Source organism: Neovison vison, chromosome X (assembly GCF_020171115.1).
Source record: "Neovison vison isolate M4711 chromosome X, ASM_NN_V1, whole genome shotgun sequence".
NCBI classification, from domain to species: domain Eukaryota; kingdom Metazoa; phylum Chordata; class Mammalia; order Carnivora; family Mustelidae; genus Neogale; species Neogale vison.
The window spans coordinates 98,064,476-98,090,740 of NC_058105.1; the positions used below are offsets into that span (position 1 = coordinate 98,064,476).

At 41.5% G+C, this 26,265-nt stretch overlaps 1 protein-coding gene across 1 annotated transcript in view; it reads left to right on the forward strand.

Annotated features, from left to right (window-relative positions):
- The window catches only part of RPGR (retinitis pigmentosa GTPase regulator), a 204,894-nt gene that overhangs the window by 55,100 nt on the left and 123,529 nt on the right, over window positions 1-26,265 (forward strand). Inside the window, exon 17 of the mRNA XM_044235957.1 lies at window positions 14,534-14,615. Coding sequence (XP_044091892.1) covers window positions 14,534-14,615 — 82 coding nt within the window. The remainder of the gene's footprint in view (window positions 1-14,533; window positions 14,616-26,265) is intronic.

Consider the following 26,265-nt stretch of genomic DNA (forward strand, 5'->3'; position numbering starts at 1 on the left):
CACATTGTCTTCTGCGCATGTCTATCTCTGTTTCCAGATTTCGCTTTTTTACAAGGAGAGTAGTGTGTAGAACTCACCAAAATGACCTCATTTTAATTTGATTACTTCCTTGGAGACTCTATTTCCAAATAATATCACATTCTGAGGTCCTGGGACTTAGGTCTTCAGTGTCTTTTCCAGGAGACCTTTCAATCCACAGTAGCATGTTAGTTTCAGAGCTACTGATCCCACAAAGAATCCTCAACTGTTTATGGTCTCTCCTCTCTTGTATTCTTACTATGACTTTTCCTAAACTGGAACGGCTCTTGCTAAATCCTGGCTCTTCAGTGACAAAGTATCTTCAGTGGAGATATTTTGTGATGTTGAAATTTCTTTCATCAAAGCAGGAATTGTAGTGGGGTTATCTTTCCCAGGGTCCCAGACCCAGTGGGCACGTGGTCAATGTCAAATGATTATCAAATAAGTGATCACATGTGCAATCGTAGAGTTTGGATAAGGATTTGTTTCTTAGAAATTTGTACACATTTACTGTAAGCCTGAACTCAGTTTTTTAACATATTTCCCATATGGTGTATTGCAGTATAATTCTACCCATAGGCTATTATAAATCCGTAGAGGGAAAAGAAAGTCTTTCCATGAGCAGAAGAGAATCTCTTCCAGCAGAAGTAGCGAACACCACCCGAAGCATCCAAAAGGGGGAAATTAGGCCAAACAGTTTTAAAATCATCAGGGCTGGCAACAACAAAGAAGCCCAAGCCACTGTCACAGGCTTCTACTGTCAGGGACCCAAGTGGCAGTGGAATCAGAGATGAAACTTGGAGTAATTATTTGGGGAGAGAGCTAGACTAATTTCTTTATCATGCTTCTGACTTTCAGTTAAGCATTTTTCTGCCTGCTCTGATTTTGTGAGGCTACTGAAACTGAAAACATTTCCATACTCAAAATTTTCTTTTGCCAGGACACATGGTTTAAAGATTTTTAATCTGATAGTAGTTCTTTAAAAATCTTTGAGTATCTTTTTTAGGCAGAACTTTAAAACGTGGTTTACTTTTTTACCTTATAAGAATAAGAAGAAGTCAAAAGAGGAGACAAATCAGAAGGTTAGGAAGTCTTCGTCTCAGGAGCGAAGGGGATATTTTATCGAATTAAACAAACAATGCATTTAAATCGGGGATCGCGTTACTGAGGTATTTTCAAAGGCTAACCCGGAATGCGTATTGGAGCTCCTGCCATTCTGTTCCAGCTGCTAACCACTGTCTCTCAAGGCTGGGCCCAGCACTCCCAGATCCTCAGCATCTTAAAAAGAAGGTGGCAATCTGGGTTTTTAATCTGGACAACTCAGTGTGCATGTATGTCCATGCATGAGCGTGTTTAAGTTAGGGGGAGCCAAGCCAGAGCTGTAGGCTGTAGGCTGAGTTTGGCTGAAGCAATTTGCAGCCTCTCTTCTAAACAGAGGACAGTATTTTGGCAAGAGAAATTTGTCCACGTGGAAAATATGTTCAAAGAATTAATTCGGCCCTGGATTTATCTGAACTGTAATCTTCCCTAGTTTGATATCAGATTTTAAGCAGCAAATGAGAGCTAAAGCATTAACTGGAAGAGTGACCTGATCATTCTTCTAACATCATTTTTTTTTGTTGCACACCTATGTACTTTAGGCCTTCTCGAGTATGGGGAGTTGGGGGCATGAGGGAGTGGAACCATATTGAATGCAGTGAAGTAAGATGTCTTTGCTGGAAGAAGCTACATTAAAGTTAAGAGACAAGGGACTGATGGGCTTTTTGATCAACAGTCCCTCCAACGATTGTGACAGATGATACTTTGGCATACTGTCACTACACAATCCTAACTACTGAAGATATCAGGAAATGTCATCGTAACCCTCAAATTACTTACTTAAACTACAGCAGGGAAACGTACCTGCCCAGGCCAGGCTGCATTCCCAGATAGTTCCTCTTGATTCTACATTCATCTAGCATGTATCATACATGTATATTATGATAGGTGGGGTATCTTCAGTAAGCTTAGCAGTAGACTAGAGAGCTGTACCTAACTAGGAAATACAGAGATGGGGGTGCCTGGCTGGCTCACTCGGAAGAATAGACGACTCTTGATCTCGGGGTTGTGAGTTCAAGCCCATCATGTGTAGAAATTACTTTTAAAAAAGTACAAATGACAGTATACCTTTTTATTTTTACTTAAGAAAAGTCTTATCTGGCTCAGTTGCTGGTAAACATCTGACCCAAGGTGAAAATGATTTTTTTTTATATTCTAGAAAAACTGTCAAACTTCCTCACAGTCTTAATGAGTAATTTGTTTAGAATTGTCAAAATAGTAGCACACTTATTAAAATTTTACAGAACTTTCCTTGTAGGCATGAAGGTTATTATTAACAGAAGGGTTTTCTATGAAAAGTCTTAGTCTGTTAATTGTTTAAAAATCATTAAAATTCTATCCATAGGAATGTTTGTTTTCATATGTTCAGATGTTTATTTCCCAACTTGGCATCAGATTTACATTAACTTCTTAATTATTATAATTACTTAATTTACTGCTTTTGGGATTTAAAAGTTGATTTTCCTCACTATTAGGTACTAGAAATTAAAGCTAGAGAGTTTAATTATGAGATCTTATTATTAACATTAATCTCTTGTTTTTTTTTTTAATTTACTGGGAGACATTTCAAATATGTAGGAAAGTAGGAAGATCAATATAATAAAAACCTATGAACCTGTCACATAGATTTAAGTCAATTACACTTTGCTGTGTTTGCTCCGTGTTCTACTCAGACATTCTGACATTCCAACCCTAAATACATCAGTATGCATTTCTAAAACTGACATTTTTGTAACTGCAAGGTAAACATTTTTAACAAAGTTATCAATAATTTTCTAATATCAGCTACTTTCCACTCAGTCTCTTATTCAAATTCCCCTTGTTCTTTCCCAAATATCTTTGATAAGCCAGTTCACTTAAATCGAGAATCACTCAAGGTCCCTCTGTTGTATTAGGTTGTCCTTTAAATCTCTCTTAATCTTGAGGAGTTCTTTCATCATGTTTTTTTCATGACACTAAGTTTTTACAAACTGGGACACATGTCTTATAAAATAATCACAGGATTTAAAGCAAGTCTCTAGTCCTCTGGCAATTCCTAGTAAGTGGCTCAAACCATCCTAGCACTGGGAATAGAGAGAAAAGTTGGACATAGATATGTATTTGACACGCTTGAAAGTATCAGAGTGCTATCAAAATATTACAGGGCCAAAATTTGGGAGGAAGGAAGTCTGAATAGATGTACTTTGCATATGGGGCTGCTTTTCAGCAAGAGGTATTAGTTGCTTCTAAAGTTTAACATTTTCCGAGGAAATAATGCAGAAGATTGGGGATTTTGGTAGAAAAGGAACTATTTTGAAAAGGATTACATGGGGGTATCTGGGTGGCTGAGTCGGTTAGGTGGGCTGCCTCTTGATTTTTGCTCAGGTCCTGATCTCAGGGTGGTGAGACTGAGTCCCACATTGGGCTCTGTGTTGGGCATGGAGTCTGCTTGAGAGTTTCTCTCTCTCCCTCTCTCTCTCTCTCTGTCCCTCCTTCTGCTTGTAGTCTCTCTTTCTCTAAAATAAATAAATCTTTAAAAAAAGACTAAATGTGAATTTGAGAGCTAAATACAAGCAGTGAAACCAAGTCATAATTATATGGGCTTAATAGATTGGCAGAAAAAACTAGTGAACTGAAAGCTCGGCCTGAGGGAAATATTCAGACTGAAGCACAAAGAGACAAAAGGAAGCAAAGTGTAGAAGAGAGTCTGCGAGATATTTATGGTGCTATGAAAAGGTTGAAGGTATGTGTATTTGGAATCCCCAAAGGAGAAGAGAGAATAGGACAGAAGTACTATTTAACAAAAGAATTTCTGAGAACTTACCAAGGCAGAAAGACATTAGCTCTAAAATTCAAGAGGCACTACAGACTTCAAGCTGGAAAAATATAAACCCACATCAGTGCAGTTCATTAAAACAAACAAACAAACAAACAAAACCCTCTAACACTTGTAATAGAGCATGACTCCTATTTTATTTTCTAATGTGCACCCAAGAATAATAGAAGGAATGAATGCATCTTCAGTCCTATACTCAGAGGTAGAGCCCGCTGTGAGCATGTGTGTGTGGTTGCTGGTGTGAATTACCCAGACCGCTTTGTGAGCATTGCGGGCTTGGAGCCCTAAGCACAGAGGGAGGAAATTGCTTCCTGGACCCAATTCCGTTGTGTTTGGGGGCGGGTTTTCTGGCACCAGCCAGTTCTCCTGGCCTCCACTCTTTTCTGACCCTGTGTACCCAGAGATAGGGTCAGAGTCCACAGGGTAAGGGTTCATTTCCACAAGACTGTCCCCTCCCCTGCTTTGGACAGTTTTTAAGCCCACCTCTCCCTCTTCCATTCTGTCCCACATTTGGGCAAGCTGGTAAGAAAGCCCAGGTACTGGGGCACCTGGCTGGCTCAGTCAGTATAGTTGCGACTCTTGATCAGGGTCATGGGTTAGAGCCCCATGCTGGGTGTAGAGATTACTTAGAAACACGGTCTTAAAAAGAAAAAAAAAAAAACCCAGGTGCTCCTGTCTTTGGCAGCAGATGAAAGTTCGAACGTTGGCCTGTAAGCTGGAACCCTTACTCCGGCCCCACTCCCCGACGACCACAAAAATTTCAAGCCAGGCTTCTTTCCCTGCTTTCTCAAACCATTCTCAGACCAGCTTGGGAAGCCAGCCCTGCTCTACCCCGTAAGCCTCGTGATATGTGCAATAAACCTTCCATACCTTCTGGGTGTGTGTGTGTCCTCATCACTTTCATCGTCAGAAGTCAATCTGAAGGGTTCATTTCACCCACAATACCACTACAGATAAGAAGAGTGAAAGTGATCAGAAAGAGATTACCTCAAAAAGAACACTGACGACTCGTAACTGACCTCAAAAGAAACGACAAAATCTAGAGTATACTGATTTTTTTTAAAGCACTGAAAGAAAACAACTGTCAAATGAGAATTCTATGTCCAGAGAAAATTTGTTGCAGAAATGAAGGGGAACAAAGGCATTTTCAGACAAAAACTGATAGTCGTCACTAGCAATCCCACACTAAAGTAATAATGGAGGGTTTTGTTCCCTAAGATAGTTGTTCTCCACCAGCTGGGGGGTGAGGGGGCAATATTTGGAGACATGTTGTATTTGTCACAATGAGGGTGGGGCTGAGAAGTAGAGGTGCTACAGACATCTAGGTAGAAGTCTGGGGATGCTGCCAGACTTCCTACTGTGCACAGGGAAGCCCCCCAAACAAATGAATTCCTGGCCCCACAATGTCAGCAGTACTGCAGTTGAGAAACCTTGCCCTAGAGGAAGGGAAATTTAGGATGACATAGACACTGGTACATGCTTTGTAGCAGCTCTCTTCACGCTTTCCGAAGCCTGGAAACTACACGCAGATCCCTTCTGTGGTGAATGGAAAGCAAACTGTAGTAGGTCCCTATGATGGGCTACTACTCAGCATTAAAAAGTTATGGATAGGGGCACCTGGGTGGCTCAGTGGGTTAAGTCCCTGCCTTCAGCTCAGGTGCTGATCCCAGGTTTCTGCGATCAAGCCCTGCATCCTGCTCTCTGCTCAGCAGGGAGCCTGCTTCCCTTTCTCTCTCTCTCTCTGCCTGCCTCTCTGCCTACTTGTGATCTCTCTCTGTCAAATAAATAAATAAAATCTTTAAAAAAAAATTATGGATACACACCAAAGACAAGTGAATCACAAAAGCATTATGCTGAGTGAATGAAACCAGTCTCAACTGGTTACTGATGTAGGATTTCATTGCTAGGACATTCTTGAAAAGACAAAACTAATGTTGGGGAGCAGATCAGTGGTTGCAAGGCTTTGAGGTGAGAGGAAGAGCGTGTGACTACAAAAAGATAGTATGAGGGTATTTTTTGGTTGTGTGTCCTGATTTGAGTGGTGTTACCTGAAAATAATAAAATTTATAGAACTGTACATCCGAAAAAGGTCTTTTCTGTTACATGTTAATTTTTTAGATACAACAGAAATATGCTTTAAAAAATTTTTATTCAAAAAAAAAAGAAAAACTTTATTTAGCCAAAGTGTATGTACCAAGGCAATGAGGCCTGACAGTTTAGCCTAATCTAAAGGTAAAATTTGGCTTATCGTAGATGCATGGTTCTTAGCCAAGGGCCTGTGTAAAAGAGAAGTTTTTAAAAATAATAACTGCCTATGCCTTCCCTGGTTCTCATTCACTGGGTCAAGACTAGGGCCCAGGGCCCCTGGGTGGCTCAGTGGGTTAAGCCGCTGCCTTCGGCTCAGGTCATGATCTCAGGGTCCTGGGATCGAGTCCCGCATCGGGCTCTCTGCTCAGTAGGGAGCCTGCTTCCCTCTCTCTCTGCCTGCCTCTCCATCTACTTGTGATTTCTCTCTGTCAAATAAATAAATGTTTTAAAAAAAAAAAAAGACTAGGGCCCAGATATGTCTTTTAACATAGCTCTGTAGGCATTTGTCCTGCATCAAGTGGAAAATAACTGATTTCAACTCACAAATTACTACAGAACCTCAGAATGTTATTTCTCATAAGCCAGCTGCTATAATAATGGCATCAGAAATGTCCACATTATTTTCTGTGAAAGGTACTTGTTGTATCAGTCTAGGTAGTTTAACTGCTTTAACAAACACTCCCTAAGTCTGAACCATTTCATGCAGTAAGTGTCTATATCTTGGTCGTGTCAAAATACACCAATGGTAATACAAGGGTAAGCAGATGGCCTTGCTTCACCCAGTAATTCAGGGACCTTGGCTCTTATCATTTGGTGGCTTTGGTCTGACCTTTATGCCTTAGTGTCCTCCAGGCCTGGAAGCTGTACATCTCCCCTCCGCCTACATTCCATTGGCATTCAAGGGTATGGCTCCACCTTCAAGGGAAATTGAAAATGGAAGCTAATGATGATCCCAGGAACACAAAGAAACTGCCACAGTTGAATGTACTTCCTCTACAGGCCAATGGAGGGCATGTGCATGTGCCTTTGCAATGATCTGAGTGAAGGACGATGGATAATGTTATACTTTCTGTAGTTTAGAACTCATTTTAAGACAGTCCAATCAGCCTAAAACAGTCAAGTTTCCAAAGCGTTAAGTGTGTGTTCTGAAAAAGACTAGAAAACACATAAAGGAATTGAACTGAATTCCAAATTCCCCTTTGCCAATGTAAGTACATGCTAGCTTCAGCAGCAATGACACATCTTGGCACGACTCTCGGACCTTTTTCTTTTCCTTCTCTCTCCCAGTAAGTCTTTTGCATGTGACCTTCAAGCACCCAGGAGCTGGTCTTGCCGTAACACTCAGAGTCTAGGTGTGGTATCTAGAAGTCATTTTTTTCCCACCCCATTCTTGCTTTTGATCACAAAGGCCTGCTGACATCACCCATGATTGTTTCCCGTGTACTCCAGGGAATGAACTTGTCCTGTAGGTTTGGTCATCTCTGTTCTTCAGACTGTTTTCTTCCCTCCCTACCACGTGCACTTGAAAGAACCCATTCTCTACACATTTCTTATGACAGTATGTGTAAGTATTATCCATAACTCTAACGTGTATTATCTTCACACAAGTGATAAATTGGGTGGGGTCCGTGTGATAGCATTCTAGAAGGGCTCCAAGAAGAAATCACACACGGAATGTCCTATATCTTCCACCCTCTCCACTTCGTCACTAGAGAAATGATTTTTTGGCTCGTGTGACAGAGATGCCTGCAACATTTGTATGTGTATGAAGACATGGAAAGGGGAGGAAATGGAAGTATAGAGATTGTCTGTGATCTCCTGAGAGAGGAATTTATCCCCTCTTTTCTGAGAAAAGCTTACATATCAAACAAGAAGAATAATGGGCACCTCTTGCACACACACGGAACAGACAGCATTTGTATTGATTTGAAAGCAAATTTTGTTTCCAGAACCTGATGACTCGCAAAGGATTCTATGCTACCTCCTTCCTGAAAAGCTGAATGGAGTGACATAACTGGACAGTGTTTTTCCTCTCTCTCATAATCATTAGTAAAGGAATGACTCCTGCAATCAGTCCTTCCACGTAAGTGTTTTCAGGAGTCAGGAGAGCGAGTCCCCCAAGACGCCCCAGCCCAGGCTTCAGCATGAGGTCAGTGTCAGAACAACCTTGTAGGGTTATGACTTCGTAGGGGTAGGATTTCACATTTAAAAAACCAGCAAAATTTGCTTTCGTTGGGGATTGAAATGTGAGACCTCAGGCTCAGCGTGTGGGTGAAGGAAAAAGAAAAGGGAAAGAAGATACATGTGTAGACGGACAAAATTGATGTTCGCTAGGCAGCGGCTGTGTGGTTTGCAAGTGTCTGTGTCCCTTGTTCCCTCCAATTCCCCATGCTTTCCCTCTTACACTCTCATAGGGAGCCCAGCAGAGCGCTTGTCTCAGGATTGGTGTCCAATACTGAGGGCAGTCCTCGTGAGAGAGAAAATGGGGAGGGGGGTTGAAGGAAATGTGACATTTCATAAACCGTGGGAGACATTAAAAAGAGGCCTTGAAGGGATTGGAATGGCGAAGCTTGAAAGAGAAATGAAACCCAAATAACACAGAGAAGCATGTTATGTTTGAATTTGAGCTTGCACTATCTGAGCATCGCTGAAGAGGCTGAAGCAATCTGGTTTCGTAACACAAGGGCACTTTCCTTTAAGCAACTACCTGCCATGTCCAAGTTTCTTGAAACAATATAAATGACTTTACCGATGACCACAGAGTGTGCCAAACCCTCTAAATCTTAGGGTAAAAATCTGACCTCTCACGATCTCCTACAAGGAATGTTCTTTTGTTGGTGCGAGGCTCAGTGGAGTTGGAAAATTGTTTCTGTGTTTATTTCTGAACACAGAGAAACTGTTCGCAGCTCTCTGTAGCAAGAGGGTCAGCCACTGTCACTTGCGTTTGGCAGACACTCCCAGGTAGGTAAGCAATGGGAAAGCTTTGTGGTGGAAACAGGTGGAAGGCTTCAGGTATGCTCCAGTTAGAGAAGTCGCTGGCCTGGGGAAGCTGGGGGCAGGCTAACAAGAAAGAGGGACATCCTAGTGGTTGTACTGAAGAGCGAATTTGCCTTTCTCTGGTGAGCCCTGAGTTGGAAACAGGGGCAAACGTTAGGGAAGTTGGCAGGTCCTGACCATTCTTTTTTTTTTTTTTTAATTAAATTTTTTAAATTTTTTAAAAATTTTTTAAATGACATACAGTGTTACATTAGTTTCGGGTGTACAACATACAGATCCGAGTTCTCTATACCCTATGCTATGCTCACCACAGGTGATGTCTGTCACCATACAGTGCTATTACCATATCATTGGCTATATTCCCTATACTGTGCCTTTTATGGTTGTGACCTACTCATTTCGCAATGGGAAGCCTGTATCTCCCACTCCCCTTCACCCATTTTGTGCGTCCCCCGGCCCCCTCCCCTCTAGCAATCATCTGTTGGCTCTCTGTATTTATAGGTCGGTTTCTGCTTTTTGTTCATTTATTCATTTGTTTTGTTTTGTTTAGATTCCACCTATGAGTGAAATGATACAGTATTTGTCTTTCTCTACCTGAATTATTCCACTTAGCATAATGCGCAATAGGTCCATCCATGTTGTTGCAAATGGCACACTCTTGTCCTTTCTATGGCTGAATAATACTCCATTGTGCGTACATGCCGCATTTCATTATCTGTTTGTCTATCGGTAGATACTTGGGTTGCTTCCATGGCTTGGTTATTATAAATAATGCTGCTATAAACATAGGGTTGGATGTGTCTTTTCAAATTAGTGTTTTTGTTTTCTGTGGGTAAACACCAAGCAGTGGAATGATTGGGTCATATGATACTTCTACTGTTAATTTCTTGAGGAACTTCCATACTGTTTTCCAGAGAGACTGCACCAGTTTGCATTCCTACCAGCAGTGGAAGAGGGTTCCCCTTTCTCTGCATCCTGGCTAACACGTGTTGTTTCTTGCATCATTAATTTTAGCCATTCTGACAAGTGTGAGGAGGTATCTCATTGTGGTTTTGATTTGTATTTCCCTAGTGATGAGTAATGTTGAGTGTCTTCTCATGTGTCTGTTGGCCATCTGGATGTCTTCTTTGGAGAAATGTCTATTCAGGTCCTCTGCCCATTTTTAACTCAGATTATTTGTTTTTCTTTTTGCTTTTTTGGTGTTGAGTGTAGGAGTTCTTTATATATTTTGTATATTAACCCCTTAGCAGCTATATGATTTGCAAATATCTTCTCCCATTCAGTGGGTCAACTTTTCATTTTATTGATGATTTCCTCGACTGTGTAAAAGTGTTTTATTTTGATGTGGTCCCCGTAGTTTATTTTTGCTTTTGTTTCCCTTGCCTTAGGAGACGTATCTAGAAAAACATTGCTACAACCGATGCCACAGAAATTACTGCTTGTGCTCTTGTCTAGGATTTTTATGGTTTTAGGTTTCACATTTAGGTCTTTAATCCATTTTGAGTTTATTTTTGTTTATGGTGTTAGAAAATGGTCCAGTTTCATACTTTTCCATGTAGCTGCCCAGTTTCTCACACCATTTATTGAAGAGACTGTCTTTTCCCTATTGTATATTCTTGCCTCCTTTGTCACAGATTAATTGACCATATAAGAAAATTGTGTTTATATTTCTATAATTAGTTATTTACCACCTCAGAAATTTTTAGAAAAAAAAAACAGTGAAATGTAACAACATTTGAAAACAATTTTCTCTGCATTTAGAAATACTCCATATTTCAATAGGAAGGCTAAAAATTTATCCTCTACAGCTGCCAAAAAAAAAATAGAACTCAAAGAAATTGACCAAACCAATATTTTGAATGGCTTTATTATATTTTTCATTTCAGTTCTTATACTTTTCAACTCTAGAATTTTCATTTGGTTCTTTTTTATCATTTTTTCTCTATTGAGACTCCCTATTTGTTAACACTTTATTGGCATATTTTCTTTTATTTTATCAAATAGAGTTTCTGTCACTTCTTGAACAAATTTATAATACCCCCTTCAAAGACATTCTCTGGTAAATCCAACATCTGTGTCCCTTCACAGTTTCTAACTGGCTACTCTTTTCCTGAGTTTAAGTTACACTTTCTAGTTTCTTTGTATGTCTGGTAAATTTTGGTTTAAAAGTAGACATTTTAGACAATATTTTATATAATATGTTATAATAACCCTGACTTGTTTTATTTTTCTGAGAGTTTCTTTGTCTGGTTGCTTTGTCTGGTGTTTAGTAACTTGTCTGAATTTAAGCTGTAGAATCTGTTTTAACCCAACCCCAACCCACATCATCCCCCTCTAAGTCCCAGTATGCAGCTGGTGACATCTCTTCAGATGTTTAGGTCTTATTTTTATACTTTAACCCCACTTTCTAAAGGTTCACTCTGGGTCTGAATAGCTTGGCAGTTGGCCAATTAATTTGGCTGCAGTTGTGTTCTAACAACTGAGCCCACAATGCTTCCACCCTCTGCTGAATGAACTATGCGTGGTTAAGGAATGCACAACCAGTTCTCATGTTTCCCTGGGCTTTCACTTTTCTCCAGGATCTTTTGGGCCTCCCCAGTGTTTTTATTTGGCCATCCACTGAGGAGGTATGGAGAATTTATCTCAGTATTTCTGTGTTTCTCTGATTTCCTCTGATTTCCGATTACATATCTGGCTATAAATCAACATTCACTTCAAAGCAGAACCTCAGCCTTGAGCTATCAAAGCTGGGATTTACCCCCCCCCCCAATAAACCAAGTCCGTCACTTATTACTGGCAAATCTGTGGGTTTTCAACCTTTACCCTTTATTCTTCACAGGTCTTACCCCCAGTAAACCTCTTACACATTTGATTCCATACTGGCATCTGCTGTTCAGAGGACCTAAATGGACACAGTGGGTGGCATAGTTAAATGGATCAGCTTTCCAGTTTTCACTGATGAGGTATCCAAACTTTAGTTGGATGATCTGGAATCATCCTCATTCATGAAACCGGGACTGCTCTGGAACCAGCAACTCATCTCTGTCCAGGTCTACTGGCTTAAATCAAAGATATTGCTCAATGCCTGCAGGAACCCAGAGGGAAAAGTCTTCCTGTGGGAAGGGATGAGGCAATCATATTGGGGAGCATTCAGTGGCCATTTGAATTTAGTCACCAGTCTGTTGTGGGAAAGCTAGATTAGGACCCAAGGGAGGATCCACAGGGAATATCCGGGCGAAAGCCTGAGCCAAGAGGTAAAAAGGGGGCATATTCCCAACAGCCTTCTAAGATTTCCTAATTGTATTCAAGAACTGCATTTAACTGCTAGAAGTAGAAACCTGAATACATTGGCTAAAAACACAATGGTTTGTTTTCTCGCATAAACCAAGCTCACAGATGGTCAGAGTACTATTCGTGTGACAACTGCACAAAGTCATCAGGGATCTAGGACCATCTTTTGTGCTCAGCCATTCTCACCATGTGGCTTCTGTTTTTCTGTTGCAAGGTAGCTGCCGACACTCCAGCCATTATGTATGCAGTCTAGGAAAGCGAATGGAAGGAAAGCAAAAAGGCTCTCCCCCAAAACTGAGTCAGCTCCTTTAAAGAAATTTCCCCAAAGTCGCATACACCACTTCCACCAAATCCTATTGGTTAAAACTTGATCACAACAAAAGAGAGCATAAAATATAGTCCTTTATTCTGTACCCAGGTTTCTGTTATTAAACAGAAGCCTGCCATGATGATCTTTCAGTTTAAAAGCTCTACATTGATCTAGTGGAAGTTGAACAGCGTGACCAGAAAGAGAGAGGATCTTGGGGTAACAATTTTCCTTACGGCTCCCACAAGAGAGACAAGAGGGCAGATTGAACCCCTTTTGTGAACCATGCGATAGAATCTTCCATGACCAACAGTTGCCATTACAAGAGTCAACTCACTACTCTAGAGACCCTGGAAAGAACTCAGACATGAGAGTCTATAGGATACAACTTCGTGATTTTTCTACATGTCACTGAAGACTTCTTTTTTGTTTTGAATAACAGAAATTGGAAGGGCTCAGCCATATCTCATTTTAAAAAGGGGAGATGGTTCTGTTATAAACTTGCTTAACCAATGTAGTCTTGCATGATCATGGCTCCCCAGGCTTACCCCCAAGAATGTACCCAGTGTTTTAGAATAACATTTTAACAAAATACAATCAACCAAATTGGCTATGAAAATCTACTAAATACAAACTCAGATTTGGTAACAGCCTCTCTTACACACACACACACACACACTCTCTAGTGATGATCTAGATATCATCCCAGATCTAGAACTGACTCTGATAAACCACAGTTGCAACTTACTTGAATATCTTTATTTACCAGAGAAATCTTCATTGAACACACAGCACGGACTTTAGAAGAGTTTCCTAAGAAGTGGACAGTTTTTTGCTTTCTCTTTGATTATTCATAGAACGTGAATGGGTCATTTTTCTAGGCCTGAAGCCCTGTGTTGATGAGACATAGAAGTATAAAGAAATGAGAATAACTCATGTCAAGGAGGTATATATTGTATCAGAAACTTTCTTGAATGGGAAGTGTTCAGCAAGAGAGACCCACACTTGGTTTTCCCCATTCTGGACACCAGACCCTTTCCTACAACTATAAGGCAGAAATACATAACCCGTGGAAGAAACATTTCACTCAGAACTCCATGAGGACAACCTGGAAATTTACTAAGAATCATAAATGTATAAATTTTATCGTAAAGGCAAAGCATGATGTTATACAATAATTATAACATTAATATTTGAAAAGCACCTACACACCACACACTGTTCTAAGTGCTTTCTCTTTATTTAACTCATTTAATCTTACCAACAAGCCCATAAAAAACGTTTTATTATCCCCATTTTCAGATGTACCCATGAGTCACAGAGAAGATAACATAAGAACACACAACTTGTAAATGGGTTCCTGACTTTACAAAACTTGTGCTTTTAACCACTGTGGGTTATATAGAATATAGCATTTCATTTCATTTCCTGCAGTAATTTTTATTTCCTGCCTTTCATTTCCTACAGTAATTTTTATTATTTTCTCTCTGAAGAATTGATGAATATCCTTTGCCAGGTGTGACTAAGAAAATCTTCTTTGTTTTGGTCCCGTTTTGGTTTATATTGTTCTGTTGTTACGTTGTTAGTCAAGTTCTGGTGACAAGTCCTCTTCTGGGTGTCACATTGCCGCCTCCACTGGGGTCTGTATTAAGTGAGGCCACATGTGTTGGCTTTGTAGCATGTCAACTTAGCTAAACTGGAACTGTGTTTTCCAGAATTTTGTCCCTGATGTAGTTTTGGTTTCTGATGGACCATAACAGATTTGAGAAGGTAAAGACGAAGCAATGGTCATTATTCCCTGAAGGTCAGTGTAAGGCGCTGGGCAACACCGGGAGCGCGTGCATTGCCACTGTTAAGGTGGCTTTGGACAGGAGATTCCGGGCCTGCAGACTCTTCAGCTCCTGCCTGCTCTCCTTCAGCTTCAAGTTCTGGGCCACATGCAGCTCCATGAGAAAAGATGCTGGCTTCTGCAGGTTACCCACATCGTCAAAACTAAAAATGGTAAGAGATGCTTTCTACTTTGTTCTGTGGCTTCCAGTTTGTCCTTGGTCTCTTCCACTTCAAGTTCAGTGTCTCTTTCTTCTAGCCTTAATACCCATAGTGACCTCAGGCTCATCACCGTGTGCAGAGACAACAGCTTCCCATGCAGCACCTCGCCAGCTCCCACATTATCTAAGGTCTGGTCCTTGTCGTAAATTCCTAATTCCGTATCACATAGGGTGGTTCTGCTTTCCCAATTGAACTCTAATGGACAAACTCATTTCTACTGTGATAAGCAACTAACAGAACCAGCGGCTTAACATAACAAAGGATTATTTGGAGCTCAGATTGTAAGTCCAAGGTGAGTCAGCAAGGTGGGTGATTGGGGTGGCTCTGCTCCGTGTGATCACTCACAGCTCACACTTCCGTTTATTACCCAGATGCTTTCCTCTTGCCTGCAGTGGACCCTAATGGTGCCCCACCCTGATGTCTTCCTTTAGGCAGATGCACACATCCCCAGCTGCTGAAGGTGTTGGCCAATGGCTCACAGCTTCTCCGTCTTCTAGAAAGTTGCCCTTGGCCAAAAGCAAGCCTCTTCAGAGAGAAGGTGATACCTCTATCTCTGGGGAGTGGACCTCAGCCAATGATTGAATGACAAAGGGTTCCAAAGGCCATCTCTCTTGCCTCAGTGTGGGACTAATTGTAGTGCTCCAGAAGTATCCCCTAGTATTGGACCAAATAGATTCTATACCTAACACTACTCATTTGCTTGGATTTCCTCATGCTCTATCTTCTTTCCCTAAATTTCTTTATCCTAAGAACATACCCCCAACAAATCACTTGAACAAGAATCTTACACTCCTACGAAACCTGATCTAAAACATTCCCACACACAGAACATATTCCATCATTCTCCCAGGGAGCCACTAAAGTCCCATCTAATCAACGAATCTAGCTCATAGTCCTGCATCTCTGGGGGATGCATGGTGTCTACATCTGGACCAGCCTTGGTTCTACTTGGTCTTAAAGACTAACAAAAACGAAAAATTATCCAGCTTACCTTCCAACATATACCTAATGTGTAATGGCAAAAATCAACACTCCTATTTGGAAAGGGGCAAAAGGGAGACACACAGAAGTCACTGAAATGTGGCACTTTAAAAACTCTGCTTTGCAGATGATTGGAGGCCCTATGCTGAGAGTGAAGAACATTCTGGATCAGGCCCTGGTGTTCTCTCTTGCAGTAATGCCACTGTCCACTGTTCTTTATGGTTCCTGGACCTGCTCTTTGGAGGTTTTTCCTCGCCGTATCTTTAAGATATACATATGCCCTCTTTAAGTCTGTGTAGCTCTTTCAGTTGCCCTTAGAAGATCACGGATTAAAATTAAAATTAGAAGATTGGTTTTAAGTCTTAACTACTCAAAGGCTTGTTTTGTTTGGTATTGCCCAGGCTTGTGGCTTCCTTAGCAGAATAAGACTCTCACAAACTGAATTGACTTGTTGCTTCTGGGTGGCTCAGTCGGTTGAGCCTCTGACTCTTAGTTCTGGCTCAGATCATGATTTCAGAGTCGTGAGATCGAGCCCCATGTCGGGCTCCGTGCTCAGTGGGGAGTCTGCTTGAGAGTTTCTGTCTCTCTCTCTCTAGCTCTGCCCCTCCCCCCATTCTCCCTTTCTCTCAAATAAACAAATAAAATCTTTGAAAAAACTTTAATAGACTTAATAGGTAAATAGAAAAATAAAATGTGGTATAGCCATATAATCAGATATTATTAAAAAGAATGAAGTGGTCACACATGCTACAGTGCAGATGAACCTTTAAAACATTATGCTAAGTGATAGAAGTCAGATACAAAAGATCACAGATTCATGGTTCCTAAGGGCTGGGAGGAGGCAGAGTGGGGAGTAACTGCTAATTGGCGTGATGTTTCTTTTTGGAGTGATGAAAAGGTTATGGAATTAGATCATTATGATAGTTATACAACTTTGTGAATATACTAAACATTACTGAATTATATCCTTAAAAAGTAAACTTAGTAAAAACTTACTAGATTTCTTAACATATGATTGTAATTACTTCTGTCTTGCAGTCACACCCACAGTTCTTCTGGGGACATAATTAACAGATCTGGCACATTTTTTTGCTGTTTTCTAACTTCCCCATCTTTATCTTTCTCTTGATTGGATGTTAAGGGATTAGAGGACAGAGAAGGCCAAACTCTTAATCAGATCTTTTCCCTAAGTAATTTTACACAAGAGATTTTATTGAGGGCCACACCCTTAATCATAGCACTTTTCAAAACATTGCTTTACTGCAGTATAATTGAAATAAACTGCATATATTTAAAATGTACAATGTGACAAGTTTTGACATATCGTGGGTGTACGTGTATTTACATCCATACTCAATGTAATGAACCCATTCTTTCCTAAAGCTTCCTTATGCCCGTTTGTGACCCTTCCTTGCCACCCTTCTCCATCTACTCCCCCTGTCAATCACTGATAGGTTTTCTGTTACTATAGATTAGTTGGCATCTTCTAATATTTGTGTAAATGGAATAATGCATTGTGTACTCTTTTTTGTCCAGCTGAATTCACTCAGCGTGATTATTCTGAGTGAAATGGCTGGGTCTTAGGGCAGGTGTATTGTTAACTTTTTAAGAAACCACTAAACTATTTTCTGAAGTGGTTATAACATTTTACATTTCCACCAGCAATGAATGAGAATTTCAGTCTCTCCACATCTGTGCCAACACTTGGTATATATGGCAGTGTTTTAAATTTGAGTCTTTCTGAAAAGTAGTGATCTCATTTTGGTTTAATTTTTTAAAGATTTCATTTATTTATTTGAGTACAGTGAGCGAGCGTACTTGAGTCAACGGCGGGTGGGGGGGACAGGCAGAGGGAGAGAGAGAATACCGAGCAGACTCTGTGCTGGGCGTGGGGCCTGACATAGGGCTTGATTTCACGACCGGAGATCACAACCTGAGCTGAAAGCAAAAGTTGGATGCTTAATCAACTGACCCACCCAGGCGTCTCTCATTTTCATTTTAATTTGAAACCATATATCTACTTTGATGAACTCTCTTTTATGAATTCGGGGGATTGTTTATTTTCTGAATATTGAGTTTTGAGAGCTCCTTTTATATGTTGAATATGTGATGTTTTCTCTCCATCTGCGGTTTTTCTAATGCTGTCTTTTAAAGAGCAAAAGCTTTCAATATTGATGAAATTCTATTTAACAACATTTTTCTTTTTTTATGAGTTGTGCTTTGGGTGTTATATCTAAGAAATGTTTGCCCACCTCAAGCTCACAAAGATATTCCCCCTGTTTTCTTCTAGATATTTTGTAATTTTATGTTTTACATTCAGGACTACAATTCTTTTTGAATTAATGTTTGTCTTTGGTACGAGGTATGGGTTAAAGTTCTTTTTTTATTGACATATGAATGTTTCATTGTTCCAACACCATTTGTCAAGAAAACTATCCTTTCTCCACTACATTGCCTTTGCACCTCTGTCAGAAATCAATTGACCTTATATGTGCAGGCCTATTTCTAGACTTTCTATTCCATTGATCTGTCTGTCTACCTTTATGTCAATACCACATTGTCTTCATTAATGTAGATGTTTAAAACATCTTGAAGTCAAGGAGTGTTAGTTCTTTAAATTTGTTCTTTTTCAAAGTTGTTTTTGCTTGTCTATTTTCTTTGCCTTCCATATTCATTTTAGAATCAGACTGTTAATTTTTATTTTAAAAGTCTACTGAGATTAGGATTTAGACGGAGTTTAATGTATAGATCAGTTTGGCTTCTGATCCATGAACTTTAATTTCTCTCAATAATATTATGTTGTCTTGGTATTTAGACCTTACACAGCTTTTGTGAGACTTATCCCCAAATCTTTCATATTTTTAATGCTATGGCAAATGGTACTGTATTTAAAATTTCAGTTGTTTATCTAGTATATAGTACAGAGAACTTACTTATTAGTTCTAATAGCTTTTTATGAATTCCATTTGATTTTCTATGTAGACAATCATTTAATCTTTGAGTACAAAATTTTGCTTTTTTCTTCCTGGTCTGAATATTTTATTACCTTTTCTTGCCTGATTGCACTGGCTAGCTCTTTGAATGCAATATTGAATATTCAGTTAAATGGCAAGAGTGGACACCATGATCTTAGGGGGAAAACATTCAGTCATGTACCACCAAGTATGATATTAGCTACAGTTCCTTTGTAAATGCTCTTTATTAGTTTAAAGAAGTATCCTTCTAGTCTCAGTTTGCTGAATTTTTAAAAACTGGGAATGGATGTTGAATTTTGTCAAATGCTTTTACTGCTGTGTTGAGATTATCATATAGTTTTTCTTTTATGGTCTCTTAATGTGGTGAAAACAGTCATTGAATTGTGAATGTTAAAACCAATTTCTATTCCAAGGATAAATTCCATTTGGCCATGATATATTGTACTTTTTATATTATACAGTGTTCAATTTGCTAAATTTTAAAGAAATTTTACATCTATGTTCATAAGGGAAATTATTTCATAGTTTCTTTTCTTTTCTTTTCTTTTCTTTTTTTTTGGTGATATCTTTGGTTTCACTGTCAGAGTAGTGTTGGCCTCATAGAATGAATCGGGACGTATCTTTTCCTCTTCAATTTTCTCTGCGTTTATGGGAATTGGTATTATTTCTTCCTTAAATGTTAGTTATAGTTTAGCAATAATGTCAGCTGGGCCTGGAATTTTCTTTGTGGGAAGATTTTTAACTATACTTGTTGGCTCTTAAATGCTAAAGCCTAGGATTGATGGATCACATTTCTCATAGCCAGAATCAGTCCCATGGTTCCACCTAATTGCAAGAAGGCTAGGAAATATAGGGGAGAACATAGATATTTGGTAGTCAATAAATGTCTGTGTCATAAACTTTCAGAAAGTTTACAGAAGATTATGTCTACATTGAGTAATTGCCCAAAGTTTACTTAAAGTCCCGAGATACAGTCCATTCCTTCCAACACTCTGCAAAGAAGCCCATTGCTTTTACCATACAACTCTGGAAATAAGATCACATTCTCTGTGCTGTGGCTCCATTCTGTGTTCAGTGGAAACTCAAGTTTTCTATTCCTATGGCTCTGCTCTACATTGGTGAAAGAGAGAATTTTATCCAAGTTCTGCTTTGGCAGGAAAAATAATTTCTAGATTGGATCCAAGATGAAAATGGTTCCTTAGTCTTACGGAAACACAAATACCATGATTCTTCCTGTCTTATGCTATAAATACTCCAGTGTCTGCAGCAGCGTCTCTTGGCTGTAGAAATGTTTAAATATTTCATGTTCATCAATATGTGGGCTGGGAAGCCCCATGAAAGCATGAGTCTTACTAATATTTCCATATTATGAACACATATTATTAATTTCCTAGGCATATCAGAGAAGGTTGTTTGATCACAAATTACAAGCTTACTGTAAGTTGGATCACTCAGGGCACATAAGATGCTGCAACAGAAAACTGTTCAGTAGCTTATTCAAGGTGTTTATTTCCCTCTTGGATCACGGTTCTGAAACGTGCAGTCCAAGCTCGAGAAAAAGGCTATACAGTCCTCAGTGTGGGGCTTCCATTTACTTCATAGGAGATGGCTGCCTATTTCTCATTTCCCAGCCAAAATTAAAGGGAAAGGCTTAAGGGAGCACATGAACTTATTGGTGGAAGACAAGTTGGAGGTCGCATACATTACTTCCACTTACCTCTAAGGAACAAAACTTAGTCTCATGACCACACCAAAAGGCAAGGGAGGAAATATCATACTGAATTGGGAATCCAAGTGCCTAGCTAAAGCTTGGGAGCACTAGTGTGTAAGAGAGACTGGATATTGGTGGGAAATGAGTAGGGTTTCAGGAGTGCACAATATTTACAGGAACGAAGAAGAAAAGGATTTGGAAAGACGCCAAAGGAGGGTGGCTTTGGATGGGGATGGGGTGTACAGGGAAATGGGCACTATGAGAATAGTCAAGGTGCTGCTGTTGGGTTAAAAAAATAAAACCCCAACCATTTCGTCATTTTTCTGTCACTTGTTCTAGATTCGGGGTCCAAATAACCAAGACATGGTGCCTGCCTTACACTGCATGGGGGAAATAAGGAAGAATCAGATGGATGTTTCCTCCTGAAACCCCTTGGGTGGCCATAGCTGGAAAGGGAGCCATTTGGATTTCTCATCCCACTAGGTTTTTGACAAAAGGGAAATACAGTTTCCTAGAAAGAAAGAGGTGTTGATCTATCACAAAACATATCTATCACAGATGGAATGATGCTTGAGATGCAGGTAAGAGAAAGCCCTAGAGCTCAACCGATGCCAGCGATAAGGACGTTTATTACCACCTGTATCAAGCAGGTCGGAAGTACAAGTAGGCCCCTAGACCAATGGATCAGGGCTCTGGTTCTGTTTTGCTTGCAGTTCTCTTCATTCATATGTTGGCTCTCGTGAAATGGCTGAGACATTCCAGGCATCACATCCATACATACCATCAGCAGAAAGAGAGGAACTTCTCTTGTCTGTATGATTCTTGTAGGAATATAGTGGATGCTGTGATGTGCTGCCTGTCACCCTCTTCAGGAGCCGAGGACTTCTCCCAGCTGCTGGGAGTGTTTCCGGCAGAGCCTGCAGCTGGCAGCCCTTTTCGGAAATGCTCTCTGCAGATGAGAACTGCCTTATCCAAGTTCACCTTCCCTTCCTGGGAGTAGCCAATATTCAATAACTATTACGTGTTTAAAGGTCCAGCCTCCTCACCCCAACTCAGAACAACTCTACGGGACCATCTTCAGGTCTTTGTTGTGTTGGCTGAGGTCTTCGCTGAGACAGTATCACAGCTGCACATCTCCCTCTGCCCCCTCTTGTTGCCTCCTCTTTCATTGCACAGGTGTGGACCCTAAGTACACGCCTTTACGAACCTCCTGCACATTCACTGTTATCTCAGAGCCTGATTCTTGGGGAACATGATTTATAAGAAGAAGTAAAGAAATCATTTTGGTGTCCCCTCCCAACTTAATGTCCTGCTGTGTCACACACATCCCCCTAAATGGGTCCCTGGGAGGCTGGCATGACTGGCTTAGAGCAAGGAGGATTTGCCTCTAGAGCAGGTGAAACACAGGTCAGAGTCATTTTGAAGGCTTCCTCACTCCTCTGTCCAGCAGTTAGCACTAGCTGTTAGCTGAGGTCTCATCTGAGCTGTCAGGGGGTATGCCTGTATGTGAACTCTTCATGTGGCTTCTGCACAGCACAGTTGCCGGCTTCTAAGAATCAGTATCTCCAAAAATAAATAAATAAATAAAATGGAAAAATAGACAATGCTGTATCACTTCATATGACCTAGGCTTGCTCATTTCTGGCATAGCCACAGACCCACAGACCTTGATAAAAGACAGTGCGTATAGAGCTTCCTTGGTGGGAGGAGTGTTCAATGTCACATTATGAAGAACACGAGGGATGGAGGTGGTATTTTCACAGCCACCTTGATAAAAACACAGCACATAAAACAAGCAGACTTCCATTTATCCACTGGGGAGCCTGGGAAAGCTTCCCTGAAGTTCTGCTTAAGACATGACCTGAGAATAAGGAGATGTTACCTAGAATAAGGAGTAGGAAAAGCAAGCAGAAGGAAAAGTATGTGCAAAGGCCCTGAGATAGAAAGGAGCAGAGCACAGACTGTGAAAGGTCAGCATGACTTCAGTCCTGAGAGTGACAGCAAGGGCAGTGAGCATTAAGACGGACTCCAGATCAGCAGAGCCTTGTATGCTGTGTGTAGAACGATTGTTCATCTACATGGGCCAGTGGTCCTTCAGGGTTTAAGCTGTTGATTGACCATTTGTTCTGACTGTGGCGAGTGGAGAGCATATTGAGGTTGTAGGAAAGGCAGGAGTGGATTCAGGAGACCTCGTAGGAAGTCACTGATGGGAGTTCAGTTGAGAAGTGATGGAATGTAGCATAGGTCAAGTGGATGGCATGAAGATGAAACAGCGTGGCTGGATTCAAGCGCCATGATGGGGAGGAAATCAATAGGACTTATGGGTAGGGTGGAGTGGAAGGAGTCAAGGATGAATAGTGGTGCCTGTCACAGAGACAGAAAATACTAGAGACAAGCAGCTTTGCAGGTTAGAGGTCCCAATTCTGTTCAGTACGTGTAGTGTTGGAGATGTCGCTGAACAATCAAGAGGAGTCATGTAGCGGGGTCAGGAACACATAGAGGAGCCTAAAGGTATAGATTTATGAGTTCTCGGTGTTTAGCTGGCAATTAGAGTTCTAAGTGTGGATGAGATCCCTTAGGGAAAGAGTATAGAGATTCTCATAGAACATTACATTCAGTGGTTGCCCAGAGGTTGATGGGTGGCGAGAAGCTAAGGAGCATCCAGACTTGGTGGAAGTATGATGGTGTGGTGTCCTTGAAGCTGAATAGTAGTAGAGTTACTGGGGCGGGGAAGGAGTCATTAGGGCTGAATGCCTTTGAGACGTGTATGAAGATGACTAAAACAGGTCTATTGATACAAACAACATGGTGGTAATGACAGCAGAAGTTAATTTGGAGGAGCAATGTGGGACCCTGATTCGCACAGGTTGACAGAGGCAGAGTTTAGACAACTTTTTTTAAAGAGAAAGAATTGAAGGTAAGTGTTACAATAGGACCATCGTGCAAAAGCACACATTTGAGAATAAGGTGTGTGAAGCATTCAATTTCCTTGTACCAGATCAGAGGCTCAAGAGACCCATCACGGATGCATTCTCCTTTTAAAGAGAAGGAGCATGAGGTACGTGAGAGAAGTTCCCACCTGTATCATATATGTTCCAAACCAACAGAAATTGGACCCACTCCAGCAAAGAGAGGGAAGGACCCAAGCAATGTGGGAAAGCTGCAAATAGCCACCTAAAAAATATTCATGTAGAATCCCAATGTGGATAGCTCAGAATCTCTTTTTAGCTTGGGCGTGTTCAACTCTTGTGGGCCTTTGAGCAAATCTTGTAACTTTTCCATGCATCAACTTTTCTTTGGCTATTCACCAGGGTCAGAGGAAGGCTGATCCTTGAAAAGCGCTCAGAACAAAAAGTCCAACAGGATTTGACTAAATGAAGCATTTGATTAGTTATCACTAATAGTATGATGCAACCCAGGAAGGACTATTAACTCATTGTTTCTAAACTTGGCTTGCTTTCCTACTTGGCTGGAGCCCTCAGAGCTCTGGCCAAGCAGCAGGGTTTCTGCGTGTGCTCTGGCTTCCCTGAGGACCTCACAACGAGCCAGAAACCCTCAGGATCCACGAGAGGTCTTGAGGAAAACGAGGAGAAAGGGCATGGGTACAAGCATGGGGAGAGGTAGCCAGTCCTGTCCATACAGAGACAGGGGCTTGTGTCAGCTCTTCTTGTGGCTGGCAGCTCTTCTGGAGTCTGAAAGACTAATTTTCCAGTCTATGTCCTCGCAGGGATGCTGACCTTTGGGTTGATTATAAGAGAGAAAATGAAAGCTTTCCCTCTCCTCCAACGCATCCTTCTTTGACTGGAAACATGTGTCAGGGCCATTACCTCCGCAGATGCTTTGGGATGAATCAGCATTCTAAAAGACGGAGGCCCCCAGGAGGTGCCAGCGTCCACAGGATGTTCAGGAGAGTGGGGAAGCAGTGGAGTGCTACAGCCTTCCGCAAGGGGTCTGTTGTACCACCGTCAAGGTTGGCAGCCTGAGAATCTTGGTGAGAATAAAGGGTGAAGGGGTCCGAACTACTTCTACAGAATCCTGCACAGACCCCACTGGGCCAAGGGCTGGGGTCCTCTTTGGGAAATCGGTATCATCATGGTTGGAAGCCTGTCCTTGAGGATGGTCTTTATGCATGGCCTCTGGGATAGAAATTGATTGTTTCCTCATTACTACCTGTGAGTCTTCCAGCCTCAGAAGTGTGTTGGCCCCCTGCTTCTCTGCTCCGAAGGGAGAGCAATGCCACAAACCACATTCTAACCCAGGGAGAGGGCTTTGAGGTCACGGGGCTCAATGCCATATAGGAAAGAGGTGATGTCACGGGACCTAACTGATGTTTCCTCACTTGCTTGCATTTTCTGTCAGCCTCTAGTCCTGGGTCATGTTCCTTTGGGTATATTTCCACAGGTCCTATCTAGCAAGAGAGAGGGCGAGAACAAAGGCCTTCCCCTCTGAGACTCAGATGACCCCTGTCAAGACCTGTGAGCTGATGTTTGCTATGGCTTTCTTCCCTTTCCCCTGTTCCGCTTGTATATCCTCATTTTCCTTTTCTTCCTTTTTTCCCTCCAGGGTTCTCGAGGCATGTATCTTCAGCTTCCACCTCCAGGCAAGCATGTCAAATCTCTACCCCTCTCCTCATCTCTCCTACTGAATCTCCAGTGGTCTTAGCAGTAGCCATCTCCATGTGGTCCTTCCCCCCGGGATTAGCATGGTCAAAACCCACCGTATTTTCCCTCTGCACTGGCTCCTTACCTGTGGCAGGGTGAGTCCAGGCAGAGAAGCAGAGTCAGTAGGGGAGCCGTGTTGCATACGACCGGTATGGATGGGGTACAGGAAATGCTCTTCCGCAATCGCAGGCGCTTGCTAAGCAGTGTCCGTATGGCTGTTGTCTCTGAGTCTGATGCTGGAGCTTGAGGTTCACAGAGGAGCCGGTAGAGAAGGCAAGCTGTGAAGTGGAGTGGGGAGACCAAGGTAGACTGGACCCCACAAGCTTGAGCTGGAACCCCATAAGGAAGGGCCATGACCTATGTCAGCTCCTGTTGCCTCTGACCTTGGTGATGAGGGTATCCAGCAGAAGCGGGGCTCTCTGTCAAGAGCTAAGCACGTAATACGTGGCCTAGAGCTCAGCTCCGTCTGAGGGAGGATGGGGGAGGGGCAGGGCGCTCGCAGGCCCAGCTGCTTCACGCCAGTGAGGTAAGTCAGCAAACCGGCAAGGTGGAAACCATGAAATGGCCACTGCTCCCCTTCCAGCCTCCAGGTTCCCCAAGAATGTCCCCTGTGACAGACCCTAACTGGAAACAAACAAGAGAGTGAATTCTGGGAACTGTAGCTCAGCCTGGCCAAATGGACTCATGACAAAGCCAATAAAATCCACCCCCAGTCAACTTAGCATCCATACACATCTCCTCAAGGTAACTTAATCTCTGCAGAAGGACCGTTTTGAAGTCCTACTTCTGCGTAGCATTATACAACTAAAAAAAAAAAAAAAAAAAAAAAAAAGGTAACTTTTTCCCCCGGAAGAGAATGCATTTTTTGTCCATTTTTGTCCTTGGGTGATGTGGATCCTTCTCCAAACTGGTTCACATTCTTCCACTGATACCGTATAACTTAAATCCTGAGCTCCTGAGTTAAAGTTTAGTACTAATACAGCTTACGTGAGATGAGAAGGGGATGGAAAAGAAAAAAACAAAAATATCCAGTTAACGTATGTAGAGACATCAATATTCAAGTAAGGGAGAAATATTCATCACTCTTATGGTCCTTGTCTCTGCCATGGTCACAGGGTCCTCGCTGACCTTCACAGCTATCTTCTTCCTACCTGCTAGCCTTGCGTATTCTTTTTGCTGTCAGCAGTTACCTCAGCAGCTGATCGTGGCTCTTTGCTTGGTGGGTGGAGTGACACAAGCTTTCATTCGAGAAGGTTCTGGGATACTAGCAGCCC